Source organism: Manis pentadactyla, chromosome 9, assembly GCF_030020395.1.
Source record: "Manis pentadactyla isolate mManPen7 chromosome 9, mManPen7.hap1, whole genome shotgun sequence".
In the NCBI taxonomy this organism is placed as follows: domain Eukaryota; kingdom Metazoa; phylum Chordata; class Mammalia; order Pholidota; family Manidae; genus Manis; species Manis pentadactyla.
Genome location: NC_080027.1, coordinates 12,626,871 through 12,646,132, shown reverse-complemented (window position 1 = coordinate 12,646,132; position 19,262 = coordinate 12,626,871). Strand labels below are relative to the sequence as shown.

The 19,262-nt window shown below is 54.1% G+C and overlaps 2 protein-coding genes and 1 long non-coding RNA gene across 7 annotated transcripts; 2 read left to right on the top strand and 1 right to left on the bottom strand.

The window, feature by feature from the left end:
- Positions 1-1,902: 1,902 nt before the first annotated feature.
- Positions 1,903-7,665, top strand: LOC130684796 (uncharacterized). Its single transcript, XR_008999139.1, has 4 exons — positions 1,903-2,276; positions 3,217-3,314; positions 4,346-4,427; positions 7,540-7,665. It is a non-coding gene; the product is annotated as an uncharacterized LOC130684796 (long non-coding RNA).
- C9H11orf68 (chromosome 9 C11orf68 homolog) lies at positions 5,900-8,454 on the bottom strand. 5 transcript variants are annotated; one of them, XM_036929588.2, is made up of 3 exons: positions 7,970-8,098; positions 7,574-7,654; positions 5,900-7,284 (listed from the first exon to the last, which is right to left on the bottom strand). In XM_036929588.2, exon 3 carries the CDS (start codon positions 7,278-7,280, stop codon positions 6,525-6,527), a length of 756 nt encoding a protein of 251 aa, XP_036785483.1. In that variant the 5' UTR covers positions 7,281-7,284; positions 7,574-7,654; positions 7,970-8,098; the 3' UTR covers positions 5,900-6,524. The 5 variants fall into 5 exon arrangements, with proteins under 5 accessions (XP_036785483.1, XP_036785492.1, XP_057362868.1 ...); XM_036929597.2 differs by having other exon boundaries at positions 5,900-7,281; XM_057506885.1 differs by lacking the exons at positions 7,574-7,654; positions 7,970-8,098 and adding an exon at positions 8,322-8,454 and having other exon boundaries at positions 5,900-7,281.
- DRAP1 (DR1 associated protein 1) lies at positions 8,352-10,548 on the top strand. Its single transcript, XM_036929609.2, has 7 exons — positions 8,352-8,572; positions 8,777-8,849; positions 8,960-9,053; positions 9,367-9,486; positions 9,607-9,700; positions 9,895-9,983; positions 10,325-10,548. Exons 1-7 carry the CDS (start codon positions 8,531-8,533, stop codon positions 10,428-10,430), a joined length of 618 nt encoding a protein of 205 aa, XP_036785504.2. The 5' UTR covers positions 8,352-8,530; the 3' UTR covers positions 10,431-10,548.
- Positions 10,549-19,262: the final 8,714 nt, after the last annotated feature.

Below are 19,262 nucleotides of genomic sequence, written 5' to 3'. Positions count from 1 at the left end.
GGGGCAATCACATATAGGTAGGTCACAGGGAAGGCAGTACAGCACGGAGAAGACAGTTAATGACTCTATAACACCTTACTACATTGATAAGACAGTGACCGCAATAGAGGGGTGAGGACTTGATAACATGGGTGAATGTTGAAACCACTGTGTTGTTTATGTGAGCCATCATAAGATTGTATCTCAATGATACTTTAATTTTAAAAAAGTTGCATAGAGCCAGCAGTGGGGGGATGTAGGGATGGTTAAAGGCTTGGTCTTAATCCCAAAGCATTTACAGCTCAGAGGTGATCAGACCTGGAGGAAAACAGTCCTGGCAGAAGGTAGACAGTGCTGGGTGTGGGGGGTGGGCAAGGAGCCCTCAGGAGGGAAGTACCCTTTCCCACTTGGTGCAGGGCAGGCTTCTTGGGAGAGGAGTATTTGACATTGGGGGACATGTTGCTTGAGATGGAGTCAGTGAGCACAAAGGCCGGGGTGGTGGGGAGGCTTGGGGTCCCTGCAGTCTAGGGTATGTGGTGGAATGTGTGTTTGGATCGTGTGCTGGAAGGGCCGGCTGAGTGAGACCCAAGCCAAGGGCCCTTGAATGCAAGGCTGAGGAGCTTGACTTGGGCTGGGGGACAAGGGGACACCTGAGTGGTGTTTGCAGGGAAGTGACCTGCGCTCAGTTTCCTGAGGCTGGGGTATATGTGTGTGGCAGGGGGCTGAGTCCCTGTGGGAAGGTCTTGTGGGCCATCCAGGCCCTTGAACTGGAGGGAGCCGCTTGAAAGGGCCTGGGCTGCAGAAGGGGATGGGGTGGGAGGGGAGCCGGGCTGCTATTTCCAAGGCATAGGCATGACACAGATGCCTGCTGAGCACCTACAGTGCCTGTTTCTTTGCCCTCCTTTGAGCCTCACGCCACCCTGCTGTGATGACAGTCCTGTCCCGGTGAGGCAGATGAGGACCATGAGGCTCCAGGGAAAAGAGCTGGGCTGAAGCGCTACCCCTAGGGAGTCAGTAGCAGGCCAAGGGCAGGACACCCACGTCCCCACAGCTTCCGTGGGGTTCCCTCACCCCCACAGTCACCTCTCCAGCGTCCAGGACAGCATCAAAGGCATGATCCCAGGCCTGGCCACATCTCTGATTGGTTATGCGACCTCAGGCCAGTCCCTTTCCCTCTGGAAGCCCCCGTTTTCCCCTCTGGCATATTAGTGGTTACATACTACGATCCCTAAAACCAGAGGTTTCAGTGGAGATCCGCTGGGGGTGGGGCAGGCATGCATTGGGCCCCTCATCCCTGCTCCAGCCTGCATAGCTCAGGGAGGCAGTAGGGGACAACAACATGAGTTCTGAAGCCAGATGGCCTGTCAGCTCAGTCACTTCCTGCGGGCCTGACCTGTGCCATTCTCTTAACTTCTCTATGCCTCAGTTTCCTCCTTTGTAAAAAGAAGATGACAATGGTTGTAACTGCTTTTCAGGACTATTGGGGGAGTAAATGAGATAAGGCATGGATGGCACCTAGCGCTTGACAGGCACAGGAAATCAATACATGTGAGTGATGATTTTGTCAATGTTAGCTTTGTGCCGTGTGGGCCATTTCCTTTGAATGGAGGGACGCAAGGGCTGTGCTGTTGGTATCCAGGTCGGCTCTGCCTCTCAGCCTGGCCTCTTGGGTTTCTTGGAGCTGCCTCTGCTCCCCGCAGACCCAGGCCTAGGGCAGTTGGGGCCCGTCAATCAGTTCTCTGGCTCTCCCTACCCTCCCAGACCTGAGGCTTTCCCCCACCCCTGGGCTCCTGGGTGCCGGCTCCTGCTCTGGGCCAGGAGGGGGATGAAAGGCTGATGGGCTTGGGCTGGGCCAGTAACCTGCCCCACCCTCGCTGGGAGGACCTCTGGGCACCCGTGTAAATTGAGTCATGGGGGGCGATGGGGTGAGTCATGCAGTCTGTGAATGAGAGCCACATGGGGTAGAGCTTGCCTGCGTGGGGACCTTGGTCACGCCTCTTAGAGCCACAGCTCAGCTCTTCAACACCCGGCAGTCCCCTCCCTGAGGTGTGCACGTCTGCGCTGTGTGCACGCATGAACGTGTGGTGTCGCAGAGGGGGGCCGGCAGACAGGAAAGGAGGCTGTGACTCGGGAGGAAAGGATTAGGGTTTGGAAAGGAGTCAAAGCTTGAGGGGAGGATTTTGGCGGGAGTGCTTCGCTGCCCTCTCCTGGCCTCTGTGGGTTTGACCGATCTTTTTTTTCTGCAGAAGCCAGCTTTCTCCTTTAGCCTGGGAGGAGCCAGGGAGCGGTGCTGACAGGTCTGTTGCCTAGGGTTCCCAGGGCACTGAGCTGCTCAGGGGTGCACACGTGCTCTTGGGGGTTGTGGAGGCTGACAGAGCATTTTCTAGCCTTGACTGTGGCCAAGTTACTTAACCGCTTTCTGCTGCAGTTTTCTCCTCAGGAAAATGAGGGCTGTAAGAAAAAAAATGAGTTCATGCAAACTGCCTAGAGAGTAGCACCTGGTGCAGGGTAGTCTGTTTGCCCATTGCTCTTCCTGTCTGAGCCTCAATGTTCTCATCTAAAAAATGGGTGTGGGGAGGACGCTAGAAGCGCTACTTGTCCAGCAGCCGCTCGGGTTCCAGTCTCTGGTGTTATTCCGTGGGAAGCTGCTCCCAGTGCTCTGCCACCCTTCCCGGCCTGTCCTTCTGTCCAGCCTGGGGGTTTTTCATGCCCTGCTGGGAGGCCAGTAATCAGGGCAAGATGGGTTCAGTGGGTTTCTGGGCTGGATGCCCTCAGGTTACCCCTCAGTGTCTGGGGGATGCGCGTCAGAGAAGCGGGGAGTTTCCCTCCTGGATGAATCAGCTGTGTGACCCAAGCCTCATCCCTGCCAGGGCCTCTCCCAGAGGGCGGGAGTGGGGCGCAGTTGCCCTGCTGGGAAAATCCCCCAAACCTTGCCAAAGCCTGGCTCAAGCTTTCTCCTGACTCAGCTGTTTGCTGAGCTCCCAGATTCAGCCCCCAGCCCCAGCTGGAATCGAGGGTCAGGCGTGTTCTCCCCATCTCTGGCCAGCTCCTCTCGAGCATCCTTGCTGGGGCTTGGGGGTTTGCAGCGCGCCTGGGTGGGAGGAGATGGGAAGGTCTACTCTCCCTGGGCCCAGTCATCCCTCCCGTGGTTTTATATAAGAGAGCAGAGCACGGGCTTGTCCAGATTTACCCAGCCTAGCCCACCCTAGACCTGGGCCGCTTCTCTATTTCAAACAGGGCAGAATCCCTGCAGCCTGAGGGGTGGCTCTCGGGGAACCCTGGGACCAGCAGGGGAGCAGCTTCTGCCCTAGCTGTGGGACACCCTTCCTGCCCAGGTAGGCTTAGTCACTCTACCCTCTGGGCTCGTTTCTAGCGGTAAAATGGGAATCTCAGTTTGGTCTAGCCTCTCTCCCAGGCAGTTCTGTGGACCCAACTTGTGTGCTTTACAAATCAGACTAAGCCCTTGCTGGGTCTTACTTACCTTTATGGCCCCCAACCCCAACAGTACTTTCTTACAGTGGGAGCATGTACGCCATCAGGTGCCCTGTTGTTGGATGACCCGGATTCAAATCTCAGCTTTGCCACTTACAGCTTTGTAACCCTGAACCAATTACTGAATCTCTTTGGCCCTAAGTTTCTTCTTCTGCAAAATGGCAATAATAATAGAGCCAGGTGATGTTTAGATAAGATGCTGTAGGTAAACAGCACGGTGCTTGGCTCTTTCTGTGAGCAGAATGAGGGAACAGGCCCAGAGACAGGGAGTGTCTTTCACTGTATCACTTACTTATTCAATAACGTTTATTTGACACTTGCTCTGGGCCAGGTCCTACACTGGTGCTGAGGGCATAGCTGTTGTCCTTGCGAGACCCCAGACGCAGAGAGCCACAGGTGGTTAGGTGTTGTGGGGGTCTGGGGTGTAGATGGAGGAGGAGAAATCCCTGAGAGGATACACTGTTGGTCTGAGATGTGGAGTCAGCCAGGGAAGCAGGCAAGGATCAGGCACGCCAAGCGGAGGCAACAGTGTGAGCAAAGCCACCGGAGTGAGTAGGGCCAATGTGTGCAAGAAGCCCATAGGCAGCTCAGGAGTCTGGAATAGGAAGGGTAAGGCAGGAAGTGGAGGAGAGATGAGGCTGGAGGGATTGGCAGGGGCTGGATCTGCGTCACTATTTATTCAATCAACTAACTAAAACTTTGTGGAGAGGTTGCTTGGCCACGCACTCTGCTAGGCTCTGGTGACAGGGCTGAGATTTAGACATTGTTCCTGCCTTCACTGAGCCCACAGTCTGGGCATGTGTCTTAAGGACCAGGAGGAGACAGACATCAATCAAGTGATAACATAAGTGACCTCCTGATCCTTGCTGAGCAGCAGGTGTTCAAGCAGAAGGAACAGCCTGACGCTCATGACTGCATGCCAGCAGGGGACAGAAGTGCCAGTCGTCCCCAGTGGGGTGAGCATGGGCAGAGAGAGGGGAGCCTCAAGGAGGCCGTGGCTTGTCAGTGTAGGGGCGGCAAGGCCAGAGCTGGCTTGGGAGAGTGGACTCTATGCTGCAGGCTGTGGAGAGCCATGCAAAGGCTCTGAGGAGAGGGACGTGGGCAGCGTGGGCAGCTGTGCAGGGGAGCCGGCAGCGCGGGGAAATGGGGGTTGTGGAGCGAATGGTACCAAGGCAGTGGCTGGAGAAGGGGGATGAGTATAGAAATGCCCAGTTATAGAAGGAGAACCAGGTGCTGTTAATACCATTTGGGCATCTTTCTGAGACCCACGAGGGCCTGGCCAAGATCCCCTCAAGCCTTGTCCTACTTTGGTCATGTACAAAGCCCTGACTGTCTGAGGCAGGCTGGGCACCAGGCTCCAACTCAAGAGACCACCCAGCGCTGGGACTTCCCACAGCTGTCCGGCGGTGAGGGGGACTCCGTCCTGGGGAAGCTCGGGGTGGGGAGGAAGCTGGGGAGGGGGCTGAGCCAGCATCTCATGACTCACCCACTTCCACCCAGTCAGCCCAGTGGCATCTCCGCTCCCCTGCTCCAAATTCCAATTTGGTGAGGCTGCTGGAGGCTGAGTCAGCTCCGGCACGGCACGAGAGCAGCGGCCCAGGGGGCTCCCTGCCAGACGTCTTGGCCACTGACCAAGGCCAGGGCCAGGGGCGTGTGGAGCCAGGCTCCCAGGCTACAGCAGCCTCAGCCCAGCAAGACCACGTGAGTGACTGTGCCTTGCGGACTGGAAGAACTCACTGTGGGTGAGGCCAGGGATGCGCTCTGCCTGAGAAGGCAGGGTTTAGGGTGCAAAGACCCAGCTGGGGCCTACTGACCCCAGCTCCTGAGGGAACTCCGTTCCCCTCTTGGCCTCAATTTTCAGGACCACCTAACAGGGCCATTATCTTCTAAACAAGTTGTGAAAATTAAATAATGCACATGGAGGCGCTCTGCATACTGCCCAGCGGCCCCCGTGACTGTCGGGGGTGGGGGGGAAGATGAGTATAAACATGAGGTCTTTCAAGTTGGCTTTATGGTTGTGCAGGGTGCTCACTGCACAAGGATGTCCAGCCTAGGGTATTGAAATCCAGACCATTCTTTGCTCATCAGACTCTGCTCTGACCTAGAACTTCAAGGCTCAGGAGGGTATCTTTCTCAAGCAGGCAAAAATACACCCTGTGGGCTAGTAGTAGCCCCTCAGACTTTGCTAGGCCAAGCTCTTAGACTTATGGGTAATCACTGAGAAACTGGGTCTGCTTCTTGGGATGGAGAAGCAGGGCTCGCTTTGCAGAAGCTCTCAGACAGGTCCCCAGCCTTGGCAGTGAAGCTTATCTTATTACTGGGGGCAGTTAGTGGGGGCCCAGTTAAGGCAGAGAGGCAGTCTCTCCTGGCCCGACCTCTCTCCAGCAACCAGAGCAGGTAACCACCAACACAGTATTTTAAAAAACACTCAAGACAAAGACCCAAGCTGGGTTTTATTCAAATGTCAGGAGCAGGCATGTGACAAGGTAACAAAGGGAGGAAGGTAGGTGGTGCAGGCTGTGAGGTGGTAGGGAAGGGCGGGTCCCTTGTCCATGTCCCTGACATCCCTGCTTTCTGCCAGGGGCTGAGTGGGTACATTCACTTGCCCCCAACAAATTGGTATACTCATGCCTGCAGGGCCTCTGCCCCCTGGACTGTGAAGGCCCCAAGGAGAGGGACTGGAAGCACTAAGCGTTCTCACTTGTGAGGGAGGAAGAGAAGGGGAGGATTGGCTGGGGATGAGGAGGCCAAGAAAGACTCTCCTCCTGGGTATCTGCACCCAGCCTTCAGTCCTGGATGGCAGAAGGAAGCAGCAGCAAAGAGAGAGGCTGAGGGGCCGGCCCTCAGGAGCCAGAGCCTCTAGCCAGTTGGGACTTGAGTCAGCCCTGAACAGAGGGCAGGAGTTCAAGGGATCAAAGATGCAGGCTGTTCCCGATTGACCTAGTCCTCAGAGCTGAGGGCTTGTCCTCCTTGGGACAAGGAGGAGGAAGACAGGAGGATGCATTCCTAGCAAGGGGTGCAGAGGGAGGGTGGTCTCCCCCAACTTGGCCCCACTAGGTCAGTTCCACGTTGTTGGCGCGGTCCAGCACACGGGAGCCACGGGCACTGCCTCCCAGCTGGAAACGGCTCTCATAGAGAGTGGGGCAGAGGTGCCAGCGGTTGGCCCGGTAGATGCCCAGGTAGGTGTAGACATCAGGTTTGTAGGTGAGCAAGCACTTAATGCCTGCTGCACGGATGGCCGAATCTGCCTCCAATACACCCAAGCGGTCCGTGAAGTCATCTGTGTAAACACAGATGACCTGGCGCCCACCCTCCTTGGCCCGTGGGCTCACCTTGGCCACCTGAAGCCGGCCCTCCACCACAGCCCGAGCAATGCCAGCCCAGGCATGGTCCAGCTTGAAGCCAGGTGCCAGGTGCATCAGCCACTTGCCTGAGAGCACATGGTGGGTGATGGCCAGCTGGCGCAGGGTACCTGGCGTGATGGGCCGCCCACTGGTCTGCAGTGCCTCCCAGGCTGCCTGCAGGCCCTGCACGTCACCCGAGTTGGGGCTGTAGCTCTGCCCATATGCTGCAATCCAGCCCACAGGCTCAGAGTTGGGAGAGCCAGGGTCCCCATAGCGGGTCACTTGGGATGGTGGGTACGTGGCCAACCAGGCATCCAACTCAGCAGCAGGTGTGGTGCGGGCGTCAAACACTAGCCAGGGGTCCATGTCAGCTGCCATGGCCTCTGCAGCCAGATGCTCAGCAGTGTAGCCATCCTCACGACCCCCTGGAGAGTCCTCCTCCTCCAGCTCCTCACCTGGCTCCATCCTGCTGTGAGGGAATAGAGTTAGGGCAGGTCCAGGACACAGCTACAGCTTGCAGGGCTCTAGCAGGTGCCAGGCACTGAACTAAACTGTGTAGCCTTGGGCAAGACTCAATGTTTCCATGCCTCAGCTGCCTCACCTTTTCAGTGGGAAACAAGTGTTTCTGTCTCATACAACTACTGAGAATTAAATGCCTGAGGTGGTATAAGCCCTACGTCTAAGTATTGCTGCGAATGTCATTACTACTGTCCCTGATTTACAGAGAGAAAACTGAAGCTCAGCGAGAAGAGACTTACCCAAGGTCACACCTGTAGTGCCTGACAGAGACGAAACGTGGACTCAACCGGCCCAGCTACACCTCCTGGCCCTGCCAGTGCCTGGGAGGTATCCCGAGAGCAGGTATTTAATGCATGGAGGCAAAGAAGCGCACGTTCTTGCAGCCCGGAGGCCTGGCCCTGGAGAGCCAGGCCTCCTGGGCGAGCGTTGTAGGGCCCACTTAAGAACGAGGGCATTGATGCCCGAGAGGGATGTGTCGGGTCCGAAGCCAACTGGGCGGTGCCCGAACTCGAACCCAGGCTTGTTAGAACCCGAGGGAAGGCCGGTCTCCGGGCCGCCGCGCCCGCCGCCATTAGCGCCCACGGCACGAACTGCGCCCCAGCCCGGCCCTGTCCCTCCTGTCGCCCTGCTGTCACCTCCGGCCTTCACTGCGCTCGGCGCTGGTCCAGCCCCGGGCCCGGCTCCGCTCCTGCCGGGGCTCAGTGCCGCCTTCGCCGCCGCGCCCCGCCCCCGCCACGGCTGCCGCCGCCGCCGCCATCTTAGCACCCCGTCGCCTCAACAACAACTTTATAGACAAGCGCAGCACAGGGCGGGGCCCCCGGGCCGGGTCCGCCGCGCCGCGGGGCGGGGCTGGGGAGAGGCTGACCCCGGGGGCGGGGCCGTCGGGGAACCTGGGCAGGGGCGGACCTGAGGGGGCGGGGCTAACGTTCGCTCTCCAGGCCTTGTGGGCGGGCGGGAGCGGCTTTTGGGTCGGCGAGGGACACTCACCGCCGTGGAGGCTCCGAGGGGTGGGCACTCCGGCCCTGCCGAGCGGCGTCCTGACCGGCGGCTCTAGGACCCCGTGGCGGAGCGGCAGCGGCGGAGCAGGCGGCACCAGGACCCGGGGGAACCGCGGCGGGCGGGCGGCAAGCAGGCCCCGGGGCCGGAGAGCTGCGGGCGGCGGCGCTGGGCCCGGCGCGGCCTACGGAGGCCCCGAGATGCCGAGTAAGAAGAAGAAGTACAACGCGCGGTTCCCTCCGGTGAGCACGTGGCCGGTCCCGGGAGGAGCGGGCCCAACTCTCGAGAGGCCCGGGCCGGGCTGGAGGGGAGGGCGCATCGTCGGGTTCGGGGGCCCGGACGCCACGCCCCCCGCCCCCTTTCTCCGGGATACCCCTTCTCTCTGCCTCCAGCACCGAGTTCAGGGGTGAAGGCGACGGGGTCCGAACTCTATGTTCCCTCCCCAGGCGCGGATCAAGAAGATCATGCAGACTGACGAGGAGATTGGGAAGGTGGCGGCGGCTGTGCCTGTCATCATCTGTATCCTGTCGGGGGCTGGCCGGGTTGAGGGACGTGGGGAAGGAGGGAGCCCGGGGTTGCCCTGGGTGGGCTGGGGACCCTCCACCCGCGTTCTCCTTGACACCCGTCAGCCCGGGCCCTCGAGCTCTTCCTGGAGTCGCTGTTGAAGAAGGCCTGCCAGGTGACCCAGTCCCGAAACGCCAAGACCATGACCACTTCCCACCTGTGAGTGGCGGCGGAACTGGGAGGGCCCGGTGGGGCCCCACCCCAGGAGTTCATACACTCCAGAGAAGCTGAGTCCTGGTAGTGAGGGAGGTGGGAGGCTGCCTGGAGAGCGGCAAGGCCTCAGACACTGGTGGGTTTGAACTGAGAGAGGAGGGGTTGGGTATTCTAGCAAAGGGGGTCATCTGGTTGTGGATATGGGCTGGAGGCTTTCCAGGCTCCGCACGCCTGATATTCAGAGTTCTTTGCTGTCTTTACTGAGAGCTCCGACATCTGGGACCTGCCTGAGTGCCATCCCCCCACCCCCCTCTTCCAGGAAGCAGTGCATCGAGCTGGAGCAGCAGTTTGATTTCTTGAAAGACCTGGTGGCCTCTGTGCCTGACATGCAGGGAGACGGGGAAGACAACCACCTGGATGGGGACAAGGGTTCCCGCAGGTGGGGAACCAGTTCCAAGTGTCCAGGAAGGGAAGGCCAAGGCCACTGGGGTCGGGGGTGGTTGGGGGGTGGCTGAGGATGGGGGAGACCTCTGGGCAGATGGACTGTATCTTCCTGAAGGGGTCGGAAGCCAGGCAGCAGCAACCGGAAGAATGGTGGGATGGGAAGCAAAAGCAAGGACAAGAAGCTGTCAGGGACCGACTCGGAGCAGGAGGTGAGTGAAGCCCTCAGCCCTGTGGTGTGGGAGGGCTGCCTTGCAGCAGGCGGAGCTGGCCAGAGGCCTGCTCCCATCCTCACTGGGCCCTCTTTCTCGGTTTCTCTGTAAGTGGGGCTATGGAAGTCAGGAGGCTAGGCTCCCTGGTGGTGGCCCATGCCTTTCTTGTCTTCTGACCCCTGCCTTGCTCCTAGGATGAGTCTGAGGACACAGACACTGAAGGGGAAGAGGAGACACCACAGGCCCCACCACAGGCCAGCCACCCCCCTGCCCACTTTCACAGGTAAGCAGCTCAGTGGTTCCAGGAGGGGGTCAGCAGATGCCTCAAGGCTGACTTGCACTTTTTGTCCTCCATGGCCACTCTGTTGATTGTGGCAGATTTGGGAGATGGGAGGGGAGGAACGGAGGTTTAAAGGCAGGAGTCTGTGCACTCTGAAGGACTCCCCCCTCACTGGGTGGGGTGTGAATAGGGCCTAGGCAGGAGCTGTGTGACCTGCTCTGGCCTTGGCCCATTGGTCCAGAGGCCGTGAGCTCCTGCTGCCTCTGTGGGGAGTTGGGTGGGGACAGTGGGCAGGAATGGGCACCAGAGAGTGGCCTGATCTGCTGCTGCTTTCTTCCCTGCAGCCCCCCGACACCCTTCGTTGCCTTCACCTCGACTCTGCCTCTGCCCCCGGCGCCCCCAGGCCCCTCAGCACCTGACGCAGAGGATGAGGAGGATTATGACTCCTAGCACCCTTGACCCCCCAGGCCACACCCCCTTTTAGTTGGTTTTAGTTGTTCTGGGGGGAGGAGAGAAGATAGAGCTGTTCTTAAATTTATTAAAAAATAATAATAAAAGGGAACACCAGTGTCTGTCCCAGCCTTTGTTCTGGGCTTCACAGCCACCTCCCCATCCATCCACCTGGCTTCCCCACACTGAGCTGGGGCTGGTAGCTATGGTGGGCCAGGTGGTGGTGGTGACTGAATGAAGGGAGGGGCCGGAGCCCACAGTTCTGCCAGGGCAGGACCAGGGGTCCTGACAGAAGGAAGGTGGGCAGCGTGGTATAGGACCAGAGCCAGCAGGTGCTGGGGGCCCATGGAGAGCTTCCCGCCCTCCTCTGAGCAGCCTGTCCTGCCCTCTCTGGTGGAGATTATTCTGCTTGCTCTGGGCTTCTGCAAAGGGATGGGCAGGACGAGTAATGGAACATGTCTTGAAGACTGTCGAGTTCTGTGCCTGGTGCCATGAAGGGCACTGGAGAAGGGGTGGTAGAGGCAGAGGTAGGCAGGATTGTAGAGAGGCATGAAGGCTGCCTTGTGAGCAGGGCAGTGACACTGTAGGTCCACACCTGTTTCTTAGCAGACCCTGAGCTGTCGTGCCCATGAGGTGGATCTGTGCTTTCAGGGAGCAGTGGCTTGGCGAGGCTGGGTAGGAGGTGTGGAGAGGAGTCAGCGGTGGAGAGGGGTGGGCAGGTTGAGTCCTGGGGTGGCAGTAGGCCTGGGTGAAGGGCTAACAAGGGAATCCTCAAGGACTCAGGTTTCTTTCTGCAGCCACTTGGGTGGAGGCTGGGGCCCGTTTCTGGCCGGAGGACACGGGAGGAGGAGCAGGGCTAGGTCTTAAGCTCTCATAAGTTTGGCTGCGATGAGCTTGGGGTTCTTGTGAAGCCACTGAGAGGTATAGGGTGGGCACTGGGATGTAAGGGCCTAGAGACGGGTGTGTGAATGGGAGCAGGTGACCTCAGCCAGGGGAAACGGGGAGACCTAGGGCCACCAAAGTGGCCTGAGGAGCAGCCAGATCCAGAGCCCCCCAGGAGCCACTGTCGGTGCTGCTTTGGTATGACCAGGAGGAGGAGAGGTCAGCTGTTGTATGCTGTGACCCCTTGCAGGTTCTAGGGAGGGCTTGGTGGTTGCTGAGGAGGCCGGAGAGCTGGAGGTGAGAAATCGAGGTGAGCAGGAGCAATGCTCAGGGCTGTGAAGTGGAGATGGGAGGGAGCAGTGGCTTAGAGGACAAAGGGACGTGATTTCAGAAAAAGGATACCCTGCCAATAGGAGGTGAGGTCACACAGCCCCTGCCCCACTGCCCAGCTGCAAGGCCCCCCAGGAGCATTGCTTTTTTTTTTTCAGGCGACAGAAACACAAACTGGTAGGGAGGGGGCTGAAGGGACGGGAGGGGAAGGGGTAGTGTCATGTGGGCTCCCCGACCTGATGAGACGCGGGGTGAGTGGGCTTTGGTGGAGGGGTGGAGGTATTCGGGTTTCATCTGGCAGGGTCTGCCTTCTCTGAAAGTGGAGGTGAGGTGGCTGTCGTGGACCCTGGCACCTGGAGCCTGGGGCACGGGGGTCCTGTCTGCCTCTCATGCACTCCCCCTCTGGTTATAGTGTCTTGCTTTCTTTGGGGGAACCATCTCTCCTCTCCCTAATCTGTGTTGGGTGCCACTGACCCCACTCCCTGGGGCTGCGGGGCCGAGACTTTGCACCAGCCTGGTCAGTCGAGCCACCACACCTGCTCTAGCAGTATTGAGTGGTGTAGGTGGGGCTGTGACTCAGGCAGACCAATCAGCTACCACACTTGAGCCCTGGGACTTTCAGGGGAACCACTGGGAAAGGGTTTTGACAAGATCACTGGCTTCCCCTTGGCGCTAGTGGCAGCCAGGACCCGTGTCACAAGTACAGGTGAGGATGACACTAGCCACACTGTAGTAGCAAACCTGGCAGAGTGTAGCCGGGTGCTGCCAGCAGCCACGTCCCATCCGAGCGGGCAGTCCTACCTGAGAATGAGGCCAGCACAGCAGAGCCAGGAGGCTCAGAGGTACAGATTTCTGGTGACACCTGGACCCAGTCTTGCCGGAAGTCTGTATACTTTGGACTTAGCCATGTGAGCCGGTAAACATGTTCCCCCTCAAAGCCAGTTGGATTTCTGTCACCTGCAGCTGAAGGTGCTCTGGCTGATGGGGACCAGGAACAGGAGCTCACCAGGGGCCTTTCCCTGCTCTCCTTGGGCAGAGCCTTTGGTGAGAGTGGCCAGTGGCTCTAGACTCCTTCAGGGGCTTCCTTGTAGCTGGGCAGTGGGGCAGGGGCCGTGCGGCCTCACCTCCTGTTGACAGGCTGAGCTATCTTTTCTGAAATCATGTCCTTATTTTGTGAGTGTGTGTGTGTGTGTGTGTGTATGTATTCAAATGTCATTTTTAAAAATGTTTTAAGGGCTGGGATTTCTGCACCCACTCCAGTATTCAGAGAGCTGCCAGGGAAAGCCTAAGATCCCAGATGACACCCATTAAATTGACAAGAAGAGGAAATCAGAGAAAATCGATGGCTGGTGCGGGGGAGGGGGTACATGAAGTCTGGTACTGTTGGTGGAGATGTAAAGTAGGAAGTTTGTTTGAAAGGGCATTTGGCCACTCAGTGCCCCCTGGCGGTTCCACTCCTGGGTAAGACCTCTCACAAATAGAAAGATGAGTCCTAGGCACGGTTTGCGGTGGCCAGGAGTTGGCGCCTGCCTAGTTGTGCGTCACTGGGGAACCACATGGCAGAGAGCAACGTGCACAAAGCTTAAATGCAGAGTGTTGACTGAAAAACAGAAAAAAAACAGAACAAGATCTACAGCACAGCAGTGTTTATGGAGACTGAAATCCCAGACAAGTACAACAATCCTACATTTCTGCCACCACTATGTGACCTTGGGCAAGTGACTTAAACCATCTGTGCTTCTGTGTCCTCATCTGTGAAGTGGGGACAATCAGCACCTCCTTCAGGGACCTGTGGGGATTAAATGAGATATGACACATACAGTACTTAGCAAGGTGTAAGCACCAATAAATGGTGCATCCTGTTACCAACGTCTGGAAAGCAGATTGGGAGGGCATGCGGTAAACACCCGCAGGTGGGGGGCTACAGGAGCAGGGTGGGCTCAAAGGGAAAGCCCACTAAAAGGGAGGCTTTCTGGGACCCTGTCGATGCCTGCAGTGCCCCAAAGTCTGCTCAAGCCTATGTTTCCATGTTCAAATTAAAAACAGGGACTGCCAATTGTCATCTTCCCAGTGGGCTCAGCCAACCTACCCTCCTGGAATGTCCTGTGATGACGGGCAGACAATGGCCCTGCAGTGTTCATGGACCACACATGCTTTCTTCTGTAACTCACTCAACAAATTTTTCCAGAGCACAAGCAAATATTTCTGGGCCAGGCTCTGTTCTGGGCTCTGGACAATCTGCTCCCACAGGGCTTCCTTTCTAGTTGGGGAGCAGGTAACAGGAGAACTATAAGCAAATAGCTGGAACATCGAACACCAGTGGGTGGTGAGGTCCCAAAGGAAGGGAAAGCAGGGGAGGGTTTGGGTGGGTGAGAGTGGGCCAGCTGTTCCAGGGCTCTCCGGAGGCCCCCTGTTGAAGCAGCCGCAAGCGGCCTGGGGCCCTTCTAGTCCCAGGAGATTCCACGTTCCTGTGAGGGGGCTGCCCTTGTTTCCAGTCGCAGATTCCCCTCCCACCCCTGCCCTGGTGTTGGACTTGTTTCACTTTCCCCTTCTGCCAGGGCTTCAAGTTGTGCTTCTGTGTGTGGGATCCCCGCCCCTGCTTGGTGCATCTGGAGTCACATCTGACCTCACAGGGAATCCCATCAGCGTGGGGGACTGATGATAGGGCAGGGGCCTGGGCCCTCCATTCTGCCTCCAAAAGTCTAGCTTCATCCGTCATGTGGCCCACTCTGCCCCCAGGATCCACTTCCCTACCACACCGGAGTGTAGAGCACACCGGTGAGAGTATGGGCTCCGTGGTGATACCCCTTGTATTTTGGTTCTAGCACCATCCTTTATCAGCTTTGTGACTGAGCAGGTGCCCAGACCTCTCTGCCTGTTTCCTTCCTACAAAATGGGCACCACGATCTTCCCTATTCCACAGGGTTGTTGGAGGATTAACTGATATTTACAGAGATCTGTTGACCACTTATTTCATGCTAGGCTCAGTTCTAGGCACTGGCATTCAACTGTGGACAAACCCAGGCCCTGGCCCCATGTACCTGACCTTTGGTGACTGGAATCAACGGGGGACTTTGAAGGTGACTGATTTCTGGGACCCATTTCCAGAGATTCTGATCTCCCTGGTTGGAGGCCCAGGAATGGGTACATTTTGAAAGTTCCCCAGGGAGTTCTGAAGTGCAGCCAGGGTTACAAACCCATACACTTGCTGCTAAGTCCTCAGTAAACGGTGCTCTTCTGTCTCCCACGTCATCTCCTGCCTGAATTACCCAACGTACTCCTCACTGGCTGCCCCGCCTCCTGGAACATCACTGCTGAGTCTTCTTCCACTGTGAAGCCAGAGGCATCTTTGTAAGCACATATTTAATCAGCTTTAATCTTGTGACTGCCCCTGTCTCCTTGAGTTAGAATCTCCTTGAGTTTGATTGCTCTCCTGATTGGAAAACTCACTTCCTCCGAGAGTTTGCAGTTATGTCACCTAGGAAGTTACCTGCTTAATCTAATGCCAAGTCCAATTTACCTCCCCAACCCCTGCAGGTGTGGTAATTAACACACACACACACACACACACACACACACACACACACACACACACACACACACACACTACACACACACACACACACACACACACACACACACACACACACACACACACACGCCCCTTCTGACACAAGGCCTTTGTGGGCTTTCCTGGTCTTCACGGTCCCTACAGTCTTTAAAACTCACTTCAAATGGTGCCTCCTCGAGAAGACCTGCCAGGACGCCTGGCTGAAAGCGGCCTCTCCTTCCTTTTGGTCTTTTGTTAGCGTTTACATGATTGGTTTTTTCCATCCTTTTACATTGAAACCTATCTGTGTCTTTACATTTAGGGTAGGTTTCTCAGAGGCAGCATATGATTGGATCTTGCTTTACACAATCTGACAGCATCTTTTTAATTGGCATGTTTATACCATTTACATTTTTATTGTAGCAAAATATGCATAAAATTGACCATTTTGACCATTTTTAAGTGAATGGTTCAGTGGCATTAGGTACTTTCATCTCATTGTGCAGCCATCACCACCATCAGTCTCCAGAAGGTTTTCATCCTGCCAGACAGATACCCTGTCTCCATTAAGCCCTAATTCCTCATCCTTCCCTTCCCCCCAGCCCCTGGTAATCATTGTTCTACTTCTGTCTCTATCTCTTTGACTATTCTAGGTATTTTATATAAGTCGAATTATACAATATTTATCCATAAGCTTATTTCACTTAGCATAATGCTTTCAAGGTTCATCCATAACCATCTTGCAACATGTCAGAACTTCCTTTCTTTATAAGGCTGATATTCCATAATCTAGACACCACATTTTGTTTATTCGTCCATCTGCTGAGGGACATTTGGGTTGTTTCCAGATTTTGGTTATTGTGAACAGTGCTGCTATGAACATGGGTGTACAAACATCCATTCCGGTCCCTTCTTTTAATTCTTTTGGATATAAGAATTTTGGGTAGAGTGGAATTGCTGGATCATTTGGTCATTCTGTTTAAGTTTTTGAGAAAACAATATACTGTCTTCTGTAGCAATTGTACCATTTTACATTCCCACCAGCGAAGTGCAAGGGTGCCGGTTTCTCCAAATTCTGACACTTGTCAGTTTTGGTTTTGTCTTTTGCATTTCCCTGATAGCTAACGATGTTGAGCATCTTTTCATGTGCTTATTGGCTATTTATATAGATTCTTTGAATGTCAATTCAAATCCTTTGTCCATTTTTAAATTGCGTATTTGCCTTTTTGCTGTTGAATTGTAGGTTCTTTATATTTTTCTGAATAAAAGTATTTTATCAGATATATGATTTGCAGCTATTTTCTCCCATTTTGTGGGATGTCTTTTCACTTTCTTGATGGTATCTTTTGAAGCACCAAAGTTTATAATTTTGATTAAATCTGTGTGTGTGTGTGTGTGTGTGTGTGTGTGCGTTTTATTTTTCTTTTCATTACTTGAGTTTTTAGAGTCGTAGTAATAAGCCATTGCCTAATCCAAGGTCATTCCTGTGTTTTTTCCCAAGAGTTTTATAGTTTTAACTCTTACATTTAACTTCTCCATTCTTTTGCAGGTAGAAATCTGGACTCTCAGTTTTACATTGATCTCTATATCTATCTTAATGGTAGTACACACTGTCTTGACTATATAGGTTTGAAATTGGAAAATATGGGTCTTCCAACTTTGTTCTTTTTCAAGATTATTTGGCTAGTCTGGGCCCCTTGACTCTCCACATAAATTTTAGGAACAGCCTGTCAATTCCTACAAAAGGCAGGTGAGATTTTAATAAGGACTGTGTTGAATCAATTTGGAGAGTACTACCATCTCCTGGGTTTGTTTCATTTGGCAAATTTTCTCCTGATTATTAATCACATTTTCCTCCTTTATGTGTATATTAATTTTTGTCTTAGGGTGTCAAACATTGTGAACTTTACAATATGAATCTGGATTTTTATCAAATTCCTTTAAAGAGTGTTGGATTTTTCCTGGCATTTTAGTTACTTGTGGATTAGTTTGATCATTTCAATATTTGTTTCAAGATCTTTTATGTTGGGTTTAGAGTAGCCTTGTTAAGGGCTGACTCAGGCCCACTTCTAAGGCATGCCCCTTCGGGGCTCCTTCCTGAATTTTCTGTGTAGTCAGTGAGATCGCTCTACTCTAAGAGAATCTTCTTAAGTTGCTATTCCTGTGCGACTTCTGGGAATTATTGGTCTAATGGGTCTGCAGTAATTGTTCTTCTTTTGAAAGGTGTTCTGTCCAGTCTTGTGGAGTTTCACCCTATGCCATGTGCAGATTAATATTCTTCCTAAAGTTCAAAGGGTCCCCACTATGGGACCTGTCCCCTCTACATAGAGCTCATTCTCTGTGTTGGTTCCTTCTCAGTTATTCTTCCCAACAAATTCTAGCTGCCTTTGTCTCTCCAAACTCTGGTCTCTGTCTTCTTAACTCAGTGAGACTGATGGACCGTATTCAGGTTCCCCTCCCTGCACTGCAGCAGGGAAATTACCTCTAGGCATACAGCAAAGGTAGAAGACTTGGACGATGGTAGGACTCAGCTTGCTTGCTTCCTTTTTCTCAGGGATTACAGTCCTGTGCTACTCGGTTTTAACACCTGAAAGTAGTTGTTCCTTACACTTTGTCTGGTTTCTTAGTTGTTTATGGCGAAAGGATCATTTCAGTCCAATTTATGTCCTCATGGCCAGAATCAGAAGTCAGGGATGGTCATAAGACTCCAGGCAGGAGACATGTCAGAGTCACTCCCTGGGGTTTTTCTACCTGGATATGTGGGCAGAGTCCTCTCTCTGTTCTGGTGGAAAAGGTCCAAGGACAGCAGCCGGATTCTACCTGCAGCCAACATTTCCAGACAGAATGAAGCCGACAGAGAGAGGGAAATGGAGATGAAGTGAGTAAGCAAATAAGACACACACACATAGAGGCAGAAAGATTCAAGTCCCTCCATCCAGGCAAAATTGAGAGGTCAGGAACACCGCTGCCCTTTATATGATTTCGTAAAATAAGCCAATCATTTATTCTTTTGGGGACTCAGTTTAGCTTTGTTGATTGCAAACCAGAGGGACCTGACTAGTAAAAGGCATCTCTATGTATTTGCTGAATGAGTGGAATTAATTTGCATACCTGCCTCATTCCCCATGTACCTGAGGTCGCTTCCAACAAGAACAAGGAAGACAAAAGGAAAAATAGAAATGGAGAATCAAAAATGTGAAAATATAATTTAAAAGAGAACATGTAGATCAGGAGCAAGAACATAAATATATATATATAAATATGCAGCCCATAAAGCAGTATATTAAGTGAATATCAAATTTAGCTCTGAGCTTCCTGGCAGACAGAGCGAAAAGGGAGATGTAGTAACTTAGCTTTTTTTTCCCCAGAGACAACAGAGCCTACAAGTTCCTCTGCAGGAAAAGTTTCTTAGACTTTAAATCCAAAGCAAATTTTGGATGGAGGCTCTGTGAGGAGGTGATGTGGTGGAGGTTAACCCCAGCCATGTTCCAATAGCCAAGTTTTGTTACTGAGCCTCCTACACCTGGTCCTGGCAAACAAAGAAGGTTACCAAGGTTAGATGTTAACTCTGTTGTCCTCACCTTGACCTCTCAGTGGCTCTTGTCCCAGTTGGCCACTCCCTCCTTTTGAAACACTTAATTCACTTGGCTGGGAGCCCGCCCTCTCTCTGCTCATTTCTACTTCACTGGCTGCCTCTGCAGCCGTGTCTCCTGAGCTCTCCTGGCCTGTGAATGGTGGCAGGCTGGGCTCAGCCTCCAGACCTCTTCTTCTCTCTGCCTCTTCCAGCTCAAGCCCTCTAGTCCCTCTCTCCACCCTGGCCCTCCTGTCTAATCTCTACACAGCTGTCAGAGGGATCTTTTAAAACTACTAATCAGCTCACATCACTCCCCCTTTCAAAATCCTCTACTGTGATGGCTCCTTTGACCAAATAAGATCATGAGATATAATAAAAAAAACAGTATCTGTTTTCCAATGTCCCTCTAAAATTCATCAGGAAACTTTTCTCTCTGCCTCCAGACGAGGTCATGACATTCTGTGCTACATTTTCTTACAGCCCTATGATCCCCTAA